At 45.7% G+C, this 21,141-nt stretch overlaps 1 protein-coding gene across 3 annotated transcripts in view; it reads left to right on the forward strand.

Moving 5' to 3' along the window:
* SLC49A4 (solute carrier family 49 member 4) overlaps nt 1-21,141 on the forward strand; it is a 163,074-nt gene that overhangs the window by 127,571 nt on the left and 14,362 nt on the right. For 2 of the 3 annotated variants that reach the window (XM_042843086.2, XM_005279896.5), the window contains one exon: nt 3,804-11,709. The exons of the other annotated variant lie outside the window; for it this stretch is intronic. In XM_042843086.2, coding sequence (XP_042699020.2) covers nt 3,804-3,919 — 116 coding nt within the window. In that variant the 3' untranslated portion in view covers nt 3,920-11,709. Of the gene's footprint in view, nt 1-3,803; nt 11,710-21,141 lie in introns of those variants that run through there. 3 annotated transcript variants of the gene reach the window in all.

The raw sequence follows: 21,141 nt of genomic DNA on the forward strand, positions 1-21,141 counted from the left end.
TACAGCAGTCCTACTTAAACCAGCGAAGAGTTTTACTGGGGCACGTCTAAGTTTACTACAATAATAGAGACAGGGTTTTTAGGGGGTGGGGTTTGTACTGCCATTTTCTGGGGTTTGGTTTCTCGAGCTTTCTGATGTTGTGTTTTTGAATTCCAGAACACACATTGTGCTTTACCTTTAGCCATATGAATTATGGATTAAACTAAGCAGCATTGCTGGAGCCTTTAATATGATTACTAAACCTTAAGAGAGCATTTAGAATTCTGTAGAAATATTGAATGAGGCAAAAGACCATCTCCAGTAAAACTGATGCTTCTTCAGTAACTTATGTCAGAAACAAAATACTAAAACAAAAGGAATTGCTATGCCTTTGCTTTCTGATTAAAATGGCTAAACTAATAATTAAATATTGATTAATGGGGAGGATTCTTCAAACCTACAAGACACACGCTCTTAAGAGCTCTTACCCATTACATTTAATGGTTACAAAGAGGTCTCTTGAGAGTTTGTTCTGGGACCTTTATAACTTGGATAGTTTTACTGCAGAAAAGTTTCTGTTGAGAAACTATCTTTCCATGTCCAAACTGTATAGCTGAACTAATGCATAATCAAAGTGCTGTTTATTATCCTTTCCATATTTTAGCCAGTAGAAATCTAAGGGCTTGGGTACACTAACAACCAGACCATGGCATGATAGGGTGTGAAACTATCCAGCTCTAGCTGGGTATATCCTGCCATGTGTTAACAGTTTGCTAGAGCACTTTGAGCTAGTTCTGTTTCAGAAAGGACTAGATCAAAGTGCTCTAATTAATGGTTAACGTGTCACCATGGTGTATGTGAATAGTTAGACTATGGCAGTTTTCCATGGTGTATGTAATCGTTTGTGTAGACAAGTCCTACGAAACAATAAGACTGCTATTTAAGGTTGATTTTCTTTTCCCTACTGTCATCACTGAAAAAGTTTGCAGATGACTCAAAAATTGTGGGAGTGGCAAATAATGAAGAGGACAGAGATCACTGATTCAGAGCAATCTGGATCACTTGGTAAACTGGGCGGAAGCAAATAATATGTGTTGTAATATGGCTAAATGTAAACGTATACATCTAGGAACAAAGAATGTAGGCCATACTTGGAGGGATGGGGGGGGGAGGGGGGTCTCTGTTCTAGGAAGCAGTGACTCTCAAAAAGATATGATGGATCATGTCATGGTGGATAAGCTGAACATGAGCTCCCAGTGTGATGTGGCCCAGAGAGCAAATGCGATCTTGGGCTGTACAAACAAGAGAATCTTTAGTAGGAGTAGAGAGGTTATTTTAACTCTGTATTTGGCACTGCTGTGACCACTGCTGGAGTACTGTGTCCAGTTCTGGTTTCCACAGTTCAAGAAAGATGTTGATAAATTGGAGAGGGTTCAGAGGAGAGCCATGAGAATGATTAAAGGATTAGAAAACATGCTTTATAGCGATAAACTCAAGGAGCTCAATCCATTTAGCTTAACAAGGAGAAGGTTATGAGGTGACTTGATTACAGTCTATAAGTATCTACATGGGGAACAAATATTTAATAATGGCCTCTTCAGTGTAGCAGAGAAAAGCATAACATGATCCAATGGCTGGAAGTTAAAGCCACACAAATTCAGACTGGAAATAAGGCATACATTTTTAACAGTGAGCGTAATTAACCATTGGAACAATTTACCAAGGGTCATAGTGAATTCTCCATCACTGACTGTTTTTAAATCAATATTGGTTCTTTGAGTGATGGTCCCTATAGTATTCCACTCAGGGTTATACGCATGCACTCGGAGCCAGAGCTTTTCAAAATCCACTGGTCCACAGGTGCCCTTGCTCCACCTCGTGGTTTCGACTGAAGTGATAAAGGGTCAGGCAGACCGACCACAGCCTCAGTTCCTTCTCACCACCGCATGGTCGGACTCAGAGCCCCTTCTGTTCTCTTGTCTCTTTCCTAATTTCAGGAGAAAAGACTGTTTTATTCTTGTATAGTTAGTGTTTTGTTATTTTTGTAATAGTTTTAGTGGTAGTTTAGGATTTTGGGATGCCGTTTTTGCCGGTTTCCTGCCCTCTTCCCCATCAGCACCCACACCTGGGTACTGGATTATGTCGAAGATGCCAGGGTTCAAGATCTGCACTTCCTGCCCTTGCTCATTTCCCATCAGGGACTAGCACCAACACTGTCTTTGCTGCTTGGCGAAGCCCATGTCGCATCCAGGTGCAGTATCTGTCTCTCCTTCCTGCCCATACGCAGGAAGGCCAGGCTCTCCATCTCAAGAAACACCTCACAGCTGTCGCCATGAGGCCGCGGTTGGATCCAGGCTGGGGAACCCCTCTCTCCCTGTATATTGACCTGAGTATCAAGGAGCGCACCTCCTACTGTGGCATTCCAGTCCGGTTCCGCTGGTACCAGCACTACGGACCCCGTGCCGGGGCCTAGCCGTGAGGCAAGGAAACGTGCATAAGCATGACAGTAAGTCTTCCTCAAGACCCATGAAGGATGCTGCATTCTCCATGGGTTCTAACCATGGAGAAGTGGCGCATTCCATGGCATGTAAACGCAACAAAAAGTCACATAGAACCTTGGATCCTCTGATCCCAGTTACCGAACTGCATACCCCTTCCGGATCAATACTCCCAAAGTCACGGGAATCATTGGTTCAGAGGCAATCCTCCATTCTGGCCCTGGTTCTGGCCCCGGCTCTGTCTGTGGAGTGCATGCCACTGAAACTAGGGAAGCTCAAGTCAGCTCTTGGTCCTCATGAGCTGTTTGACATAGATGAGGTGAGGTCCCACATCTCCTGGTGCATCACCTCATCAGAGACCCCACTCCCCAGCTTTGGACTTGCTGCCTTCGGGTCATGTTCCTGAGCATTCTCCTGAGACTCACTTGGCTCCAACTGACATATGTAGGGCAGCCACATGGAGTTCAGCACATATCTTTTCTACCCATTATGCCCTAGTGCAAGACTCTGCGATGCGTGCCTCATTCGGTGCAGCTGTTCTCCGTTCCACAATGCCATCTTCTTCCTTGCACCCTCCCAACTAGATACTGCTTGTCAGTCACCCTCAGTGGAATACAATAGGGACCTTCACTCGAAGAAGAAGCGAACTTCCAGTTACCTGTAACTGGAGGTTCTTTGAGGTGTGTTGTCCCTGTCTGTATTCCAATCCTGCCCTCCTTCCCCTCTGCTGGGGATCTATTCGATTTGCAGTGGAAAAGGAACTGAAGGTGCAATCAGTGTGCCCCACCCTTTATCACGTTGGTCAAAACCATGAGGCAGAGCAAGGGCGCATGCGCAGACCAATGGACACTACTACTTTGAAACTTTCCAGCTCCGGGTGCATGGCCCATGCGTATAACTCTCAGTGGAATACAGATAGGAACTACACATCTCAAAGAACCTCCATGTACAAGTAAGTAACCTCCTCATATTTTTCTAAAAGTTCTGTTCTAGGAGTTATTTTGGGGAAGTTCTGTGGCTTATGTTATACCGCAGGTCTGACTAGATGATCATAATGGTGTCTTTTGGCCTTAGAATCTATGAAAGGTGAATGAATAAGTTATTAAATTAATGGTATTGAGGTTTTAAAAAAAGAAATCCATAACATCTCATAAAATATTTCATCCACCTGTCAATCCCATGCAGTGTTACTGTTTTGCTATTAGAGCAGAGCTAGCTCAAAGCCATCAGTTAAACTTTTCGTTTCCAGTATTTAAGTCCTGATTGCTTTGACGGTGGAGATGTTATATGAACTTCTGAAACTGCATTTTTTGTTTTGTTTTACAGAGTTGTCCTGGTTCAACTGGTGCCTCCCAGGATCATGTTTGCTCAGCCTACTCCTTATTCTTTGCTTCAGGGAATCCTATGATAGACTTTATCTTGATGTCGTTGTCTCAGTTTAATAGCACAGAACTGACAGAGTTTTGAGAGAGACTGGAAATCGATATGGCATTCTGCAAATTGCTTGGAATTGCACGGTTGTATGGCGGAAAAAGCAAAGAAACTACAAAATTTTAAATGTGGTTTTACCAGACTAAGAAGATATTTTTTTAAAACATCTCTTGACTTGATCTTTATTACTGACTTGAGAAACAGTGTGGTACTTCAGTTGGGAATAAGAGTATCCTAAAATACACAAGTGGACTATATCTGATGTGTATATTCTAAAGTCAGAACTGTGATATGTTATTTAAAAAACAATACTTGCAGCTATTAAGTGTACAGATTTTCTGTGCCAATTCAAACCACTTAAAGAGATGCCAAGGTACCAGTAATCTTTCCATCTTCTATCAGAATACGAATAGTGAATAACCTTTTTTAAAAAAAATCTATAACTTAAATAGGTAACACATTTAAATATTAAAAGGCCAGCAAACACATAAGCTAAAATGATATGGTTTTGCTGCACTACATTATGTTCTAATAAAGCCATTTCTGGTAAGACTTTGGTACCTGAGTTTTCAACCATATTGACTAATCTTAGCAGTCCTTGCACTGTTGTTAGAAATCTTTAACTTTCACTCCAGAACAAGTGTGCACTGAATGATGAGTGCAGTTTTAGTTACACAGTAGTTGCCACTAAAAGTCACCTTAGCTGACAGTAGCACTGAAATTCTGCAGTTTTTCCATATGCTTAGAATAGGAAAGAACAATGGTATCTCAGATGTCTCTGTTGATAAATGTTGATGATGTAATGGCCACCACTATACTTCTCTTTCATCTCCAGTGAATTCTGTGAACCCCAATTTCATGCCACTAAATAATGTAGGTGTGTAGGGCCGAATCCCCAGTAAGGTTAGTTTTAGTAGGTTTTGGGGTTTGGGCTGTAGTGCATGTGTGTTTTTAAGATTAGTTTACAATTATGGGTACTAAGTAATGTTTTTTAAATATCCAGTTCTTTAAAAGTGGCATTTTTCTGAAATGTCTTTGGACTTTGTGAGGTGCCCTTGTTAGCAGCGAAGTGACACATCATGTGGAATATTTTGTTTCGTGAGTCCATGAATTTTGAAATAACCTGGGAAGTACTGTGCCAAGCAGAAAATTGTGGTCAGTCTGGCCCTTACTTGAACAGAGATACTTAAGAGACTTTGAGTAGTTTTTTAACACAATTTTAAACTGATTAGTAATTTCTGAATTCTTATAATTCATTTCAAAAATATTTACGGCATTTCCATTCTGAGTATGTTCCTGTACTCTGTGTAATGTGTGTGTGTGTGTGTGCGCACATGTATATATGTACAGATGTGTGTGTGTAATATTTATATGTTGTATATAATTATATAATATATAAATATTGTATGTAGCGTGTGTTTATAGGTTTATTTAAAAATTATGTCTTTGGATGGTGGTATGCCACTGTTTGAACTTAAGCTATAATTTCAGTGAATGAAGGTGTACGCATATACCAACTGTGACATGAGTTTTATTTCACTGGGTGAATGTCTTTTCTTAATGTAGCTGTTTGATATAGAGGGATATATACATGTTTGAGGGCGTTGGCATGTGATGTTCTGCTTCAGTGAGAAATCTGAATCAAACGCACTCCACTCCTGTGAGGGGCTCTGCTCTGCCACTCCTGAGTAATACAGCCACTGTAACTCAAAAAAATAAAAGCTGAACTGTGCACTACCCTTCAGCTATGTATCCATTTGTTCTGTCTGTTCTCTGTAGAGAGCGAATATTTTATTGACATTTTAAATTCAAAATTGTATTCATGCAGTAAAATGAAATCAGTTATTTCACATCATCTGCTTTTATTGTTTTCAGTGAAATGGGCATATTTACCATAGCAAGTATGGGATGTTGTGACCTTGTTTATTGGCTACATCAGCTATTACAAGATCAGAGTTATTCCTTGAAAGGCACTAGTCAGACAGTGGAGCTATCTGTATTGAGATATCCTAAATAAATTTAATCAGCATGTTCAAGCTGCTGAAGAAAACTGGCAAAGTACAGTTGGACATATCCTTTTACTGTCTTCACCAGTTGATTGGTACAAAGGTGTTAACCATCCAGCTTTCTTGGTTATGTTCTACTATATTTAGCAAAAGCCACCACTTTACAGTCCTTATTCAACTAGCATTCCCATTTGAGCCTGATGGAGCTTTTGCCTGAGGAAGAACTACAGGAGCAGATCCCAATTATATAAAGAAGTTCTCCCATAGGTAAGAGTCTGCTGCTATGAGGGGGGAGGGATAGCTCAGTGGTTTGAGCATTGGCCTGCTAAACCCAGGGTTGTGAGTTCAATCCTTGAGGGGGCCACTTAGGGATCTGGGGCAAAATCAGTACTTGGTCCTGCTAGTGAAGGCAGGAGGCTGGACTTGATGACCTTTCAAGGTCCCTTCCAGTTCTAGGAGATGGGAGATCTCCATTAATTTATTTATTTATGATAAATAGAAATGAATTTTCAGACTTGAGGACTTCATCAGATCAACATATCTTTGGGTGGCAGGTGGGGGAGAATGTGTTGAAGGACAGAGGATGGGGGAAATATAAAATATTGTGGCTTTGTTAGAGTTAGAATGCACTTTGACATGATCTATAAAATAGCTCAATCTTCATTTGACTACACAAAAAGCATTCTCCCCTACTGAATCCAAGCCAGCAGCCCTTACTCAGGTAGAAATCCAGCCGAAGCCAATGAGAGTTTGCCTGACTAACGATTACCAGAGCAGGCTACCTGTTAGTATTTTTGACTTTGTAAAGGTAAAAGTTATCTTGGTTAATCAGGTCTCACTGAAAGAGACAATGGGAGGGGTTTAAATATTGCTTATATATTAATATTGAGTAGTCCCAGAAAAGATTCAGAAATGAAATGTAAAATATTTCATATTTATTATTTAGCAGTAAAAAAGCACATCAGTTTTTGGAAGAGCAACTTAGTTTTAATTGTCCCTCTAATTTTCAGTGAGTACTGACATTGATTGATATCAAACACTTCTGACCATAACTGTAATTGATTTTAACAGGAAAATACTCTGAGAAAAGACAATATTCCCTGTCCCCTCTTGACTCTGAGTTACTTCCTGTAGAAATCCAGAAGAGCAATTTTTCCTAGCCCTGATATGTGCAAAGCCACTAGAATATGGACAATCATGCTGCATTTTGTGTTATAGAATCATAGAATATCAGGGTTGGAAGGGACCTCAAGAGGTCATCTAGTCCAACCCCCTGCTCAAAGCAGGACCAATTCCCAACTAAATCATCCCAGCCAGGCCGGACACTGTCCCTTGTGCAGTCTTCTGTACAGTAGTGACATGTGTGAATTGCAAAGTAACTTCCAAATAATGAGCATTATTTTGTGGTAACTCTGTTGGGAAAACAGAAACATAGTAATGCTAATACAAGTTTCCATGTAGTAACTGCTATCTTGGAAACTTGGGAATTTACCAAATGCATTGTTGCATGTAAGAAAGGGATATCTTGAAGGAGCTGTATTACCTGGAGTGTGTGTTTATGGAGAACATTTGGACTAAGCAAAGAGTGAATACATAGTCTTACATTGTAAAAAGAAGAAAAAAGTTGATCTGTGTGTGTATATTGGCTTTTACCAAAAAGGGGGAACGATACGAGATTTGTGAGAATTGACTGATATATGAATAGGGATTAGATGTTTTATCCTAGGGCTTTTGACATCCTATAAAGCTGTGAGAGTAGCAATTTATTAATAAATCTGCTATTTCTCATTGTCATTTTTTTAAACTTAAGAGAAAAATGTTGACTACTTTGTGGCAAACAATTGGTTTTAGATGCTGTTTTTGTATGTTTTATTAGATTGGTTAGAATCTAAATATAATTCACTGTAATTGTTTGGCAGGTTAACTACTATGTTGGTGTGAAAATGCCAGAAATTCATAACACCATTGATGGATGGATGTACAGTGTGTATAGCTGGTGTCATTAGAATTTTGTGTTGAATATCATTGTGTTAAATTTTGTAAAGTACCAGTGTACTCTCTCTCTCTCTCAAATGGCAGTTGCACAAATCACATAGGGCTAAAAGCTCACCCCATTAAAATGAATGGGAATTTTGCCATTATCTTCAATGGGTCCAGGATATAGTACGGGGTCGGCAATGTTCGGCACGTGGCTCGCCAGGGTAAGCACCCTGGCAGGCCGGGCCAGTTTTATTTACCTGCTGAGGCGGCAGGTTCGGCCGATCGCGGCCCCCACTGGCCACGGTTCGCCGTCCCAGGCCAATGGGGGCGGCGAGAAGCGGCGCGGGCGAGCGATGTGCTGGCCGTGGCTTCCCGCTGCCATTGGCCCGGGACGGCGAACCGCGGCCAGGGGGAGCCGCGATCGGCCAAACCTGCCGCATCAGCAGGTAAATAAAACTGGCCTGGCCCGCCAGGGTAAGCACCCTGGCAAGCTGCGTGTCGAACGTTGCCGATCCCTGATATAGTAGAATCATAGAAATGTAGGGCTGGAAGAGACCATAAGAGGTCATCTAGTCCAACCCCCTGCGCTGGGGCAGGACCAAGTAAACCTAGACTATCCCTGATAAGTGTTTGTCCAACCTGTTCTCAAAAACTTCCAATGATGGGGACCAGAGTCAAGGACCCTTGCTATCATAAAGAGGAAAACTCTGAAATTATAACAATACCCACATCACTCTGATCAACCTTATTTGTCTGTCTTTAGCAAGTCGATGCTCTTATTGATGAGATGCTGGTTCATATTTTGGGCAGTGGTGCTCTCCCAGCATCCATAAAACATGAAAAAGCCTCACTTAAGTTCCTTATTTTAGGAGGTGTAGAAATATCTATTTTGACTCATGAAGGAGTATTGCTGTTAAGTAACATTTGTGGAGGATACAGAGGCCACAGTGAAATCAAAACCTGTCAGTCTGCTTACAGCATTTACAGTTGGCATTTTAAGGCAGATGAAACAATAATAAATAAAGGGGGAAATTCATCTTTATTTGAAGTTTTAACAAGCAAAAGTAAGTATTTGTGCAGATGTTTTGATTCCTGTTTTAATCTTGGATCACTGCTATGTCTGGGACCGTGCATTCTGACATAAATTTCTTCTGAATTCCATGATCCCACATCACTGCACACTTGTTCTTTTTTTACTAGATTTGCATACAGGTTCTAAGCAAAGTGAACACTACAGCTTAATACTCATTAAAAGAAAACAACATTGCAGAAAATATCTGTAGCAACACTGTGGTAGATATTGGTCCAGAAGAGATGGTGAATGGATGCAATGGCCCAGGTTTCCATAAGTGACTGGTGATATGGGGTGTCTCCATTTTTGGTAACCCAACTTGAGACCTCTTAAAGGGCCTGATTTTCAGAAAGCGCTTGGCACTCTCCCCTGGAAGTCATTAAGGTGTCTCAAGATGGGCACCCACAAATCAAAGCCCCCAAAACCAAATCACTTCTGAAAAGCTTGCCTGATTTTTTTCCATTTTGGACCTGGAAATAATTTATAAACACATAATTTATTGCATCAGTATTTCTTCCTCACTCCCTGCACAGGTGTTGTGTGTTCATAACACTTCAGGAAATATGATTGCTGGGTTAATTGTTAAAGCTTCCATTCGGCAGTCATCCTTGAGATGTTTGTTTAGAAGACAGTAATTGACCTTGCGTACAGGAGAGTAAACATAAATTTGTTTTGTCTTCCCTGTGTTCCTCACTTGCCTACTCTCTCATACTTTCTTTATGTTGCTTCAGTGAATTTTTTCACTATTTCATAATGAGTATTGGATTTTCATGGATGACTTTCACCTGTTCTTATTCAGAACACTTGTTCTTATTCAGAGCTTTCCCCCTAGATTGTGGCATTCCCTCTAACCTTAGTTCCACCATATGTAAAAGTCAAAATAAATTATTTTCCTTTGTAGATGGTCCGTATGTAGACGTGATGGGTACTTTTGTTGTTAAAGCACAGGACTGGGAGTCCTGATTGGGATCAGATCCCCATATATGGCATATAAGTGTATATTTCCATACATTTAGAACTGCCTCTGACAGGATGGGTAACCTCAGGAAAAGCAAACTGATTGGAGAAGATGGTGTACCGTGAATCGATGATCTTAGAGAATGATGGGTGGGTGGGTGTCAGAGAGTGAGTGGGTCATCTGGTTTTAAAGCCACTCTATCTTAAGCTACGCATCAGCAGTGCCTATATTTCATAGGCTCTTCTACTGCAAAATCACCTTTTAAGAGCTGCTTGTCATACCCATTGGTTATTTAACTGACCTTTGAATTGGTTTTGAAATTCGGATTGCCCTTTGATATTGTCCTCATTTGTTCTAATTGCCTATGAACTTAATACAACTACCTTGGGTTTAAATCTGTGTCAAATGTATGGGTCAGGAAAGAGACAAAGACATTTTAAAAAGAATTAGAGAAGCTTCTTGAAAATTGATGAGTCATGTTACAGTGCCCTTGGCAAGAAGCATAGTGAGCTCTCTCACGTTGCAAGAATTTGCCTCATGGGGCTCTATGTTCATATCATTAAATGGAAACCCAGCAAAATTTCACTAACAGCTCTCTGATTATCCCAAACTCTTTAACTAAGTGTACCTTCCTGTATGTTGCTTAGCCAAATGTAAAGCATTGCCTCTGAATTTGGCCCCCTGTCTCTGAGCAGGATTTTCACTGGGTTAAAATTCTGCTTGCCCTACAATAAATAATAAATAAATAAATTCATGGAGATATCCTATCTCCTAGAACTGGAAGGGACCTTGAAAAGTCATCGAGTCCAGCCCCCTGCCTTCACTAGCAGGATCAAGTACTGATTTTGTCCCAGATCCCTAGGTGGCCCCCTCAAGGATTGAACTTACAACCCTGGGTTTAGCAGGCCAATGCTCAAACCACTGAGCTATCCCTCCCTCCATGTATGGAAATATACACTTATATGCCATATATGGGGATCTGATCCCAATAATGCTGTGTGCTCTGAACTCCTGATGACTTCAAAGAGAGCTCAGTAACTCCACAGTATCGGACTCTATGTTCTCAATAAAAAGTCACTTTAATAAAAGCCTGAAGAATATATAGGAACACCTCATATTAACAGTATTTTGCAGTTCTAGAGCTAGTGCCTTCCATCAGAGGATCTCGAAACGCCTTACAAACAGCAATTTCAGCATCACAACACCTTAGTGAGGTAGGGAAATATTATATCCATTTTACAGCCGAGGAAACTGAGGCACGAAGAGGTTAAGTGATTTCCCCAAGATCTCATAGTTTGTCAGAGCAAGTCCTGACTCCCAGTCCTGTGCTTTAACAACAAAAGTACCCATCACGTCTACAATGTTCGTCTTCAACTGTATATTTTAGAAACAAGTATATGTGATGGAAATATTGGCTTTTAATAATGTGTCACAGTTGGTTTTCTTTTGACTTGTAAACATATAGAAACATAAGAGGGTTTGTGTGTGTGTATGGGTATGGATTTGTAAACTATCCTCAGATTGTAAGACTGTTCAGTTTTACTGGAGTTTGTATGCATTTTACTTTTGCAATTTTTAAAACTGGTTTTTATTTTAGGGCATATTCTACTTTTTTATGCGATATTCTGATGTGATATATTTTTATTTTTTTTAAATAGAGTTTAAACCACTGTACACTTGTAAACATAACATAGCTGCCACTTAATTTCTTTTAAAACTGGAATCTTACTGTGGAGGTGTGTTATTTTCCATACTGCTTGTTTGACATTAAAATGGTTACTCATGTTTCTTGCCAGTATTTTGCAGTAACTTGGAAAATGTAAATAAATATTAATTTTGGGTGTCATATCAACATTGAAACATTCTCAAAGACATTGCTTTGAAAAGAAGTTTAGTTTGATTCAACTAAGACCTTATAAGGGACTCCGATGGGTGCTGTACTCACCACAGGGGGCACCCCCTGCACAGCCGACGCTCTGCACTCTGTCTTTCTCTCTCCCCACAGCCCCAGTCTCCAGGATCCGCAGCATCTTCTTCATGGCTCAGCCTTCTGGCCAGGTCACGGTGTGGTTTCCCCTTCTTGGGAGAAAATGTGTATCAAAGTCCCTGCTTACCAACATTCTCAGGCAGTCCTCCAATTCACTGACCCAGGTGCCACTCCCTCGGGCTGGTAGGGGAGCCCAAGCCTGCCCTCTACTCCGATTTCTGGCTCAGGGACCCTCTAAACAGCAGCCAAAGTGTGATTCTCTCCTGCATAATGCTGCCTTTCCCTGAGCCCCTTCCTCACCTCCTGGCTCTTCCCACTCCTCTGGGTTTGCCAGCCTCTCAACTCCCTTCTCCCAGGGAAGGACTGCAGACTACCTCCCTGCAGCATCCTCTGCTTCTAATTTCCTGACTTTATTTAAGTCCTGTCTGTTCCCTCACAGTTGAGCCTTCTTCTAATTAGCTTCCTCCAGTTTGTTTCCCCCATTTTCAACCTAGCTGGCTGGATTGATCCCACTTGGCCTAATTCAGTCCCCTCAGGGCCAGTGTGGGGAGTATGCCCCATCATAGGGACTGATCTCAAAGCAATAGAAAGACTTCTGTTAACTTCAGTGGGTTTTGGATCAAGCACTGCTGTTTTAGTTCAGAAGAGGAGTGAGATAGGTGAGAATTATTGATGAGAAAAAAGAAGGAAGAATTTGAAGAGGAGGAGAGTGTGTGTGTTTGGCAGATGATGAGTGTTGTAGCCACTGGGTTATAGGCAATCCATTTCCTTGTGGATGCTTGGTAACAGTATAGGCCTATTGACTAATAAAACCGTGGAATTACACATTGATAGTGTTGCTTACCAGTTAGTATTGTGTTGATTTTTTTTTCACTATAAGGTTGTGTGTCAATAGAATTGTTTTTTACTGAATACAGTTTTGTTCACCCAAAAATCTCAATAGCACTACCTGAGAGGAAGACTGGTCTTGTGGCTGAGACATTGGCTTGGGACTCAAGAGGTATGAGTTCAGTTCTTAGTTCTGCCATGGACTCTGTGTGTGACTTTGAGGGGTCATTTAATCTCAGCTCCCCAGCTATAAAATGAGGATAACAACACCTCCTTTCTCCCACCCTTTGTTTTGTCTATTTAGGTTGTATGCTTTTGGGAGCGGGCAAAGGTTGTTTCTTATTATGTGTATGCATAGCACCCAGAATCCCCTTACAGTCATAACACTGGATGCTTCCCTCTTGGAATGGGGAGCACATTTTTCCTCACACAGCCCACGGCAAATGGTCACAACACAATCCACTTGCCCATCAATCTGCAGGAGCCAAGGACAGTCAGAAATACTTGCCTCCACTTTCTTCCCCAATCAATCAAGATCATGACAGACAACATAGCTTGCATGGATTATATCAATCATCCAGGAGGAGCACATTCCTCCTCACTCTACACCAAAGTGGTAAAGCTCTGGAATTGGTGGATAGCCAACCAGATAGTCACTTTGGCTTCTTATCTCCCAGGTATACAAAACACCATGGCAGACTATCTCAGCAAACATTTCTCCCTAAATCACAAATGGGAGTTGGCCTTGCAAGTCCTCAACAAAATATTCATAGCTGAGGGGTTTCCAAAGGTTGCCCTTTTTGCCACTGCAGCCAACACAAGGTGCAGAAAATTCGGTTCCAAAGAAGGACTCGATCCCCAATGTCTAGGAGACACCTTTCTCATTACATGGCCCAAGGATCTTTTTAAGTGTATACAACAACTCCCTTGCTTATAAAGGTTCTCAACAAGATCAAGCAGGACCAAGTCAGGGTCTTTTTGATTGCACCAACTTGGCCAAGACAAGTTTGGTTTCCTTTACCTCATCAGATTCATCTCTCATCCTCTGTGGCGGCTCCCAATCCGTTCTCAACTGTTGTCTCAGAATGCTTGTTGAACACTTCACCCCAATCTGAACATTCTACAACTCCAAGAATGGCTCTTCAGTGGTTCTCTGGTCTAGAGGCATCTTGTTCATTGGAAGAACAACATGTGCTGTTAAATAGCAGGAAGGAATCTACAATATTTGCTTACCTCCAGAAGTGGAGAAGATATCATCTTTGATGTAACCACCATCATCTTTCAACTATCCAGTCATCTCTTTCACAATCTTGGATTAACTGTTGGAATTGAAAACATCGGGTCTCTTGAGTTCCATCAAGGTTCATTTAGTGTCAGTAACAGCTTTCCACTCACCAGTAGAAGGTTTCTCAATTTTTGCACATCTGACCACAGTGAGGTTTCTGAAAGCTCTTTTATGAATCTTTTTCCACAAATTAGAGATCCTACTCCACTTTGGGATCTCAACCTTGTTCTTAACCATCTCATGAAACAGCATTTTGAGCCACTACATGCTCATTGTTATATTTGTCTATGAGGATGGCCTTTTTGGTGGCCATCACTTCTGCTCAGAGGGTTGGGGAGATGGAGACTCTAATAGCAGGCCCTCCATTTAATGTGTTCTCCAAGGAGAAGGTATGACCCCATCCAAATTTTTTACCTAAAATTTCTTCTGAATTTCATATTAACCAGACTTTTCACCTTCCAGTTTTCTTTCCTTAAGCTGCATCAGTCTACAGAGGAAGCTACCTTCCATATAATAGGTGTTAAGAGTGTGTTGGCCTTTTACTTGGACTGAATCAGACCATTCAAGAAATCCCTTACATCTGTTGTTTCTATTGCAGATAGGTCTAGGGGAATCCACTATTTCCACACAGAGTGGGCAAACATTTTGGCCCGAGGGCCACATCTGGGTATGGAAATTGTATGGTGGGCCATGAATGCTCATGATTGGAGGTTGGGGTGCAGTGGGGGGTGAGGGCTCCAGCTGGGGATGCGGGCTCTGGGGTGGGGGGTTGGGGGTGCAGGAGGGTGCTCTGGGGTGGGACCAAGGGGGTCAGGGCTGGAGCAGGGGGTTGTGGCATGGGAGGGGGTCAGGGGTGCAGGCTCCGGGTGGCGCTTACCTCAAGCAGCTCCCAGAAGCAGTGGCATGTCCCCCTCCGGCTCCTATGCAGAGGTGTGGCCTGGCAGCTCTGCGCGCTGCCCCATCCGCAGGTGCCACCCCTGCAGTTCCCAGTGGCTGCTGTTCCCAGCCAATGGGAGCTGCGGGGGTGGCGCTTGGAGTGGGGGCAGCATGCAGAGCCCCTGGCTGCCCCTATGGATAGGAGCCAGAGGGGGAACATGTCTTTACTTCCAGGAGCTGCACGGAGTGGGGCAAGCTGGCGGGAGCGCGTGGGCCGGATTAAAATGTCTGCCGGGCCGTAGTTTGCCCACCCCTGCTCTGGATGTGTTACTTGTTATGATTTGGCTGATGCTCAATCTCCCCTATGAGCGACTGCACATTCTATATCACGGTCTACATCTATAGCCATACTCCAACACAGTTCAGTTGCTGAGATGTGCACAGCTGCAACGTGGACTTTCAGTGCATGCTTTTCTCAGCCATTGCGCTTTAGTACATGCTGCTAGACTGGATGTTGCTGTAGGCAATGCAGGTCTCTTCCATGCTGGATTCTATTCCGAACTTCCTGCGTCCTTAAGGGGGTTGCTCTGTGCTATTTTCAATACCTTCAAAGGCTCAGACTCCCCCATGACATCAGCAAACTTCTCTCTTTTAAATGATGTTCTGCTCCCAAATCCATAGCAAAACATTTCTGAATACGTTGCAACCAAGAACTTTTGCTAAAACGTGGCTCTGAATGTCCAAAGGGGAAACACAAAAGTATGCATTATGTTATGATTCCTTCAGAAAGCTGCCAAGAACAGTAAGGTCTCCACTGCCAAAGAGGGATAATTGAATGAAGTCATTCTTGGATAACAACTATCGTAAGTGCAACAGTGTGTATTAACCCTTAAGGAACCAAATTAAATGTTTCCACACGTTGTCTATGAAAATCATGCTAAAGCCTGAAACTGGCTAGTAGCTGTCACACTGGTTTGTTGGGAGTTTTGTCACTTACCTTGATGGTACATGTTGGTGGCAGCCATACTACTCCAGGAACTATTGCTGCTCTGGAGCCCCATGCTGGAACGGATGGGACTGAGCTATATCTTCCTGCTGTGTGTGCATAGTTCCTTCAGCTGGAAGAGCTATTCCAATAAACTCAGAGCTGTGGAGGGTGCAGAAAGTCAGCCTGAGGGGTCTATTTTGTATTGCATTCATTTTGTCATAGCTGTGAGTGAAGCAGCAGCCCAGCTGCACCAAGAACAGACTTACCCCTAAAATGGGTCCAGTCCCCTCCCAAAATGCTTAATTCTAGCAAATACACTGGCCTCCTGCAAATCAGAGATTACTAATGGACATGGAGGCGGGCATCTGATTAGCACCTTCAAACTGAAGAAATCTGTTGTGACATTTAAAAACAGTTTTGCAGCACTTTGTGACAGCAGGATAAGTGGTGGTTACATTTTCAGAGCTGAATGATTGGAGGAGAAAGTCAATAGTGTACTTGAAAAGCTATTCCAGTGAGAAAGGGGCTCATCCCAGCAGGATCCAGATCACTAGGCCAGACACATATACTGAAATCATTTTCCAAAGACCAAAAAAGACAGTTCCCTTTTCCGTAACTGGTGTTCTTCGAGATAATATGGAGATATACCTATCTCATAGAACTGGAAGGGACCTCAAAAGGTCATCGAGTCTAGCCCCCTGCCTTCACTAGCAAGACCAAGTACTGATTTTTGCCCCAGATCCCTAGGTGGCCCCCTCAAGGATTGAACTCACAACCCTGGGTTTAGCAGGCCAATACTCAAACCACCGAGCTATCCCTCTGATAAAGAATCCCCCCCCATCAACAATAGATGTGTTGCTCATGTCTATTCCACAATAGGTGTGCATGCTTGCCACGTGCACCGGTGCTGGAAGTTTTTCCCCTAGCAGTACCCATAAGGGAGTGCCCCAGCGACCCCTGGAGTGGCACCTCCATGGCGCGGTATAAGGGGTACTGCGTGCTCCCCCCACCCTCAGTTCCTTCTTGCCAGACAACTCCGACAAATGTGAAGGAGGGCGGGATGAGGAATAGACATGAGCAACACATCTCGAAGAACACCAGTTATGGAAAAAGTAACTGTCTTTTCTTCTTCGAATGATTTCTCATGTGTATTCCATAATAGGTGATTCCAAGCTATATCTGTTGGAGGTGGGTAGGAGTTCACAAATTCTCGGGACGGAGCACAGCCCTGCTGAACCTGGCATCATCCCTGGTCTGGGAGACGATTGCATAGTGCAAGATGAATGTGTGAACTGAAGACCAAGTGGCAGCCCTACAAATGTCCTGAATGGGGATATAGGCCAAAAAGGCAGCCGATGAGCCCTGAACCTGAGTTGAGTGCGCCTTCACAATTGGGATTCCCGCCAGGTCATAACAGGTACGGATGCATGAGGTGATCCAGTTGGAGAGCCGCTGGCCATGGCAGGGCGACCACCAGGTCCGGGAGTGTCCCATACCACTGCTGCCTGGGCCATGCCTTCGCAATCAGAAGGACCTGGGCCTTGTCCATCTTTATCTTTTCCAGGATCTTGCCGATCAGTGGGAACAGGGGAAAGGCATAGAGAAACTGGCCTGACCAGGACAGGAGGAAGGCATAGGAGATAGTGCCCTGTTCCAGTCCCTCCCCACTCCCGAGCAGAATCGGGGGCAGCGACGGTTCTGCCGAGTCATGAACAGGTCCACCTGGGGAGTTCCCCACACTTGGAAAAGTCTGGGTAGAGAGACAACTCGGGCTGAGAGGAGAAGTCCCTGCTCAAACGATCCACCCCGCCCGGCAGATGGAAGACCTGTATGCAGATGTCGTGGGCTATACAAAAATCTCACAGCCTGAGAGCTTCATGGCAGAGGATCGGGCCCCGCCTTGCCTGTTGATGTAGGACATTGAGGCTATGTTGTTCGTGAGGACCCTGACCACCCAGCCCTCCAGGTGCGAGCGGAAGGCCATGCATGCCAGCCGTACTGCCCTGAGCTCCTTGACATTTATATGGAGAGTCAGATCCTGAGCCAACCACAGACCTTGGGTCTGAACGTTCCCCACATGGGCTCCCCATCCCAGGTCCAATACGTCGGACACCAGCTCCAGCGACGGGGCCCTGCCCCTGAACGGAACGCCTTGGAGCATGTTTCTCGGGAGGAGCACCATCGTAGGGAGGTAATCACTGGCTCAGGTACTGTGAGGACTTTGTCCATCCTGTCCCTGGCTTGGGAAAACTCCAAGGCCAACCATCGCTGGAGGGGCCTCCTCCTGAGTCTGGCGTGATGGACCACATAAGTGCACGCCGACATGTGACCCAAGAGCTGGAGGCACAGTCTGGCTGTTGTCACTGGAAACCTTGTGACCGTGTCAATGAGCCCCTTCAGGGTCTCGAACCTGTCCGGTGGGAAGGAGGCTCTGGCCGATGAAGCGTCCAGGACTGCCCCGATAAACTCTATGCGTTGAACCGGGACTAACGTGGATTTGGTGTTTACCAACAGGCCCAAAGTGGTGCACGTGGACAGAAGGAGCGCCATGTGATCCCGCACCTGCGACCGGGAGCTGCCCTTGACCAACCAGTCGTCCAGAAAGGGGAATATCTGGACCCCTCTGCGCCTGAGGTAGGCCGCCACCACGGACATACATTGTGTGAATACCCTGGGGGCAGTGGACAGACCAAACGGGAGGACCATAAATTGGTAGTGTTCCTGCCCCACCGTGAAATGGAGAAAGGGTCTGTGCCCCTCCAATATATGAATGTGGAAGTATGCGTCCTGCAGATCAAGGGTGGCATACCAGTCCCAGGGATCCAGGGAGGGGATGATGGAGGCCAGGGAGACCATGCAGAACTTGAGCTTCACCATGTATTGGTTCAGGCCTCGCAGGTCCAAGATGGGCCTGAGCCCCACCTTTGGCCTCCGGGATTAGTGGGAACAGTACCCCTTGCCCTTGAACTCCTCGGGGACTGCTTCCACCACTCCTAGGCCCAGGAGCCATCCCACCTCCTGCTCGAGCAGAGCCTCGTGCGAGGGATCCCCCAGGAGGGATGGGGGCGGGGAGGAAGTAAACTGGAGGGTGCAGCCCCGGGAGATGGTGTTGAGGACCCATCGGTCTGAGGTCAGCTGTGACCACTCCGGGAGGAAAGCACACAACCGGTTGGAGGAGGGAAGCTTTATTGAGGGTGGATCCCTGAGGATAACTGGCAGGACGCCCGCGGGCGTCCCGTCAAAACCGCCTTTTCCCCACTGCCCTTGGAGGACCCAGCCTGGGGGGCAGGATGAGACTGCCTCTGTGGGCGCCTCTTGTAGTCCCGCAACTTCTTATAAGCGGTATCGTATTTTGGGTGGGTGGCCCGAGCGGGAGTCTGCTGCGGCTTGAACTTAGGTTGAGTCAGAGCCGGAACATAGAGACCCAGAGTCTGGAGAGTTGTGCGGGAGTCTTTCAGGCCATGCAGCTTTGTATCTGTTTGTTCCGCAAACAGAGCATTGCCGTCAAACGGGACGTCCTGCAGGGAAGTCTGTGCCTCGCTGGACAGCCCAGAGAGCAGGAGTCATGACGCCCTTCTTATGGACACCGCAGAGGCCATGGGCCGCACAGCCGTGTCCGCTGCATCCAAAGCTGCCTGCAGGGTTGCCCTGGCAGCCGCTGTACCCTCCTCCACCAGCGCTTTGAACTCTCCTGGAGGGAGTCCTTGAACTTAGGCAGGGAGCCCCACAGATTGAACTCAGACCGGCCCAGGAGAGCCTGATGGTTTGCCACCCATAACTGGAAGCTCGAGGAGGAATACATTTTCCTTCCAAAAGAGTCCAGCCTCCTTGAATCTTTATTTTTTGGGGTAGGGGCTGGCTGGCCCTGCCATTCCCTGTGGTTGACCGACTCGACCACCAGGGAGCTAGGAGCAGGGTGGGTGTATAAGTATTCCTGCCCCTTGGCGGGTACAAAATACTGGCATTCTGCTCTCTTAGAGATGGGGGCCAGTGAGGCCGGGGTTTGCCACAGGGCATTTGAAATTTTCGCCACTTTTCATGGAGAGGCAAGGCCACCCTGTCCAGTGCCGAGGAGGACAGCACGTTAAACAGGGAGGCTGAGGGCTCCTCCATCTCCTCTGCTTGGAGGTGGAGGCTTGATGCCACCTTTTTTAAGAGTTCTTGGTGGGCTCTAAAGTCCTCCTGTGGGACGGAAGGAGGAGGGGCCGTAATCACCTCATCTGTGGAGGGTGAGGAGGCCGGCATGGTACTTTGGGTGTCCACCAGCACCGGAGTGTCCACCACCAGGTCAGTCTCCGGGCACGGTGCCGAGGATGTACGTCCCACTGACTCCTTCCTCAGAGGCTGGAGAGGGAGGCCGAAGGTCCTTCTGAGGCTCCGGCCACTGAGCGAGCCCCCACCGGGGGCTGTGTCAAGGGCCACGGTGCCCACTGGTACCATTGGGACGGCAACGGGGCCTGGTGCCACTGCACCTGCTGTGGCACTGGCGGAGCCGGCTGTTAGGCCTGGCTGGCCTGATCCATCGAAGGACGACTAAGAAGGGAGGCCAGGCTGACATATGACCTGCCGCTGTTCCTGGACCAGGAGGAGCAGCGGCGCTGGGAACGATGCCGACCACAGGACCGCGATCCGACGTGGAGGACCGGTACCATTGGTAACAGCTGCTCCGCAATTGGCTCCGGCAGGCAGACCCGCGATGGCGAGACGCCAGTGATCAACACCCAGGGCTGCAGAGGCGGTGCCGTGGCGGGGTCCTGGAGCTGAACAGGAACGACTATGTTTGTGCCGTGACCGGCTGAGATAGCCCCTCCGAGATGAGGACCTTTGGTGACATCTGCCTCAATCCCATCGGTGTTCGCTCCTCAAGGTGGAGTGGTGTCAAGAGTCTCGGTCAGACGGAACCCAACCAGACAGCCTGGTGGGCATCGAGGGCAATCCACATGGATTTTCCCTGAACGGTCACTGGGCAGTGAACGGCATCAGAAACATTCCCTCGACTGAGACATGGGGCGACTGCGGAGATCCCAGCGGTGGTTTGCCTCTGGATCGCGGGGTCGACATCGGCAGTGCTCCTGGTACTGGCCTGGACATAAGGTCCCACGCCGCCTGCAGAGCGGACATTCGGGGAGGTCTACTCCAAATGGGCCGGGCTGCTCCGCTCGACTTGAGTTGGCGGCCTCAAGGCTGGTGGGAATAGAGGACTCCCCGACGTGGGTCTAGCCTCTGTTCCGGGTTTACTCCGGTGCCGCGGTG

Source organism: Chrysemys picta, chromosome 11 (genome assembly GCF_011386835.1).
Source record: "Chrysemys picta bellii isolate R12L10 chromosome 11, ASM1138683v2, whole genome shotgun sequence".
Lineage (NCBI taxonomy): Eukaryota > Metazoa > Chordata > Testudines > Emydidae > Chrysemys > Chrysemys picta.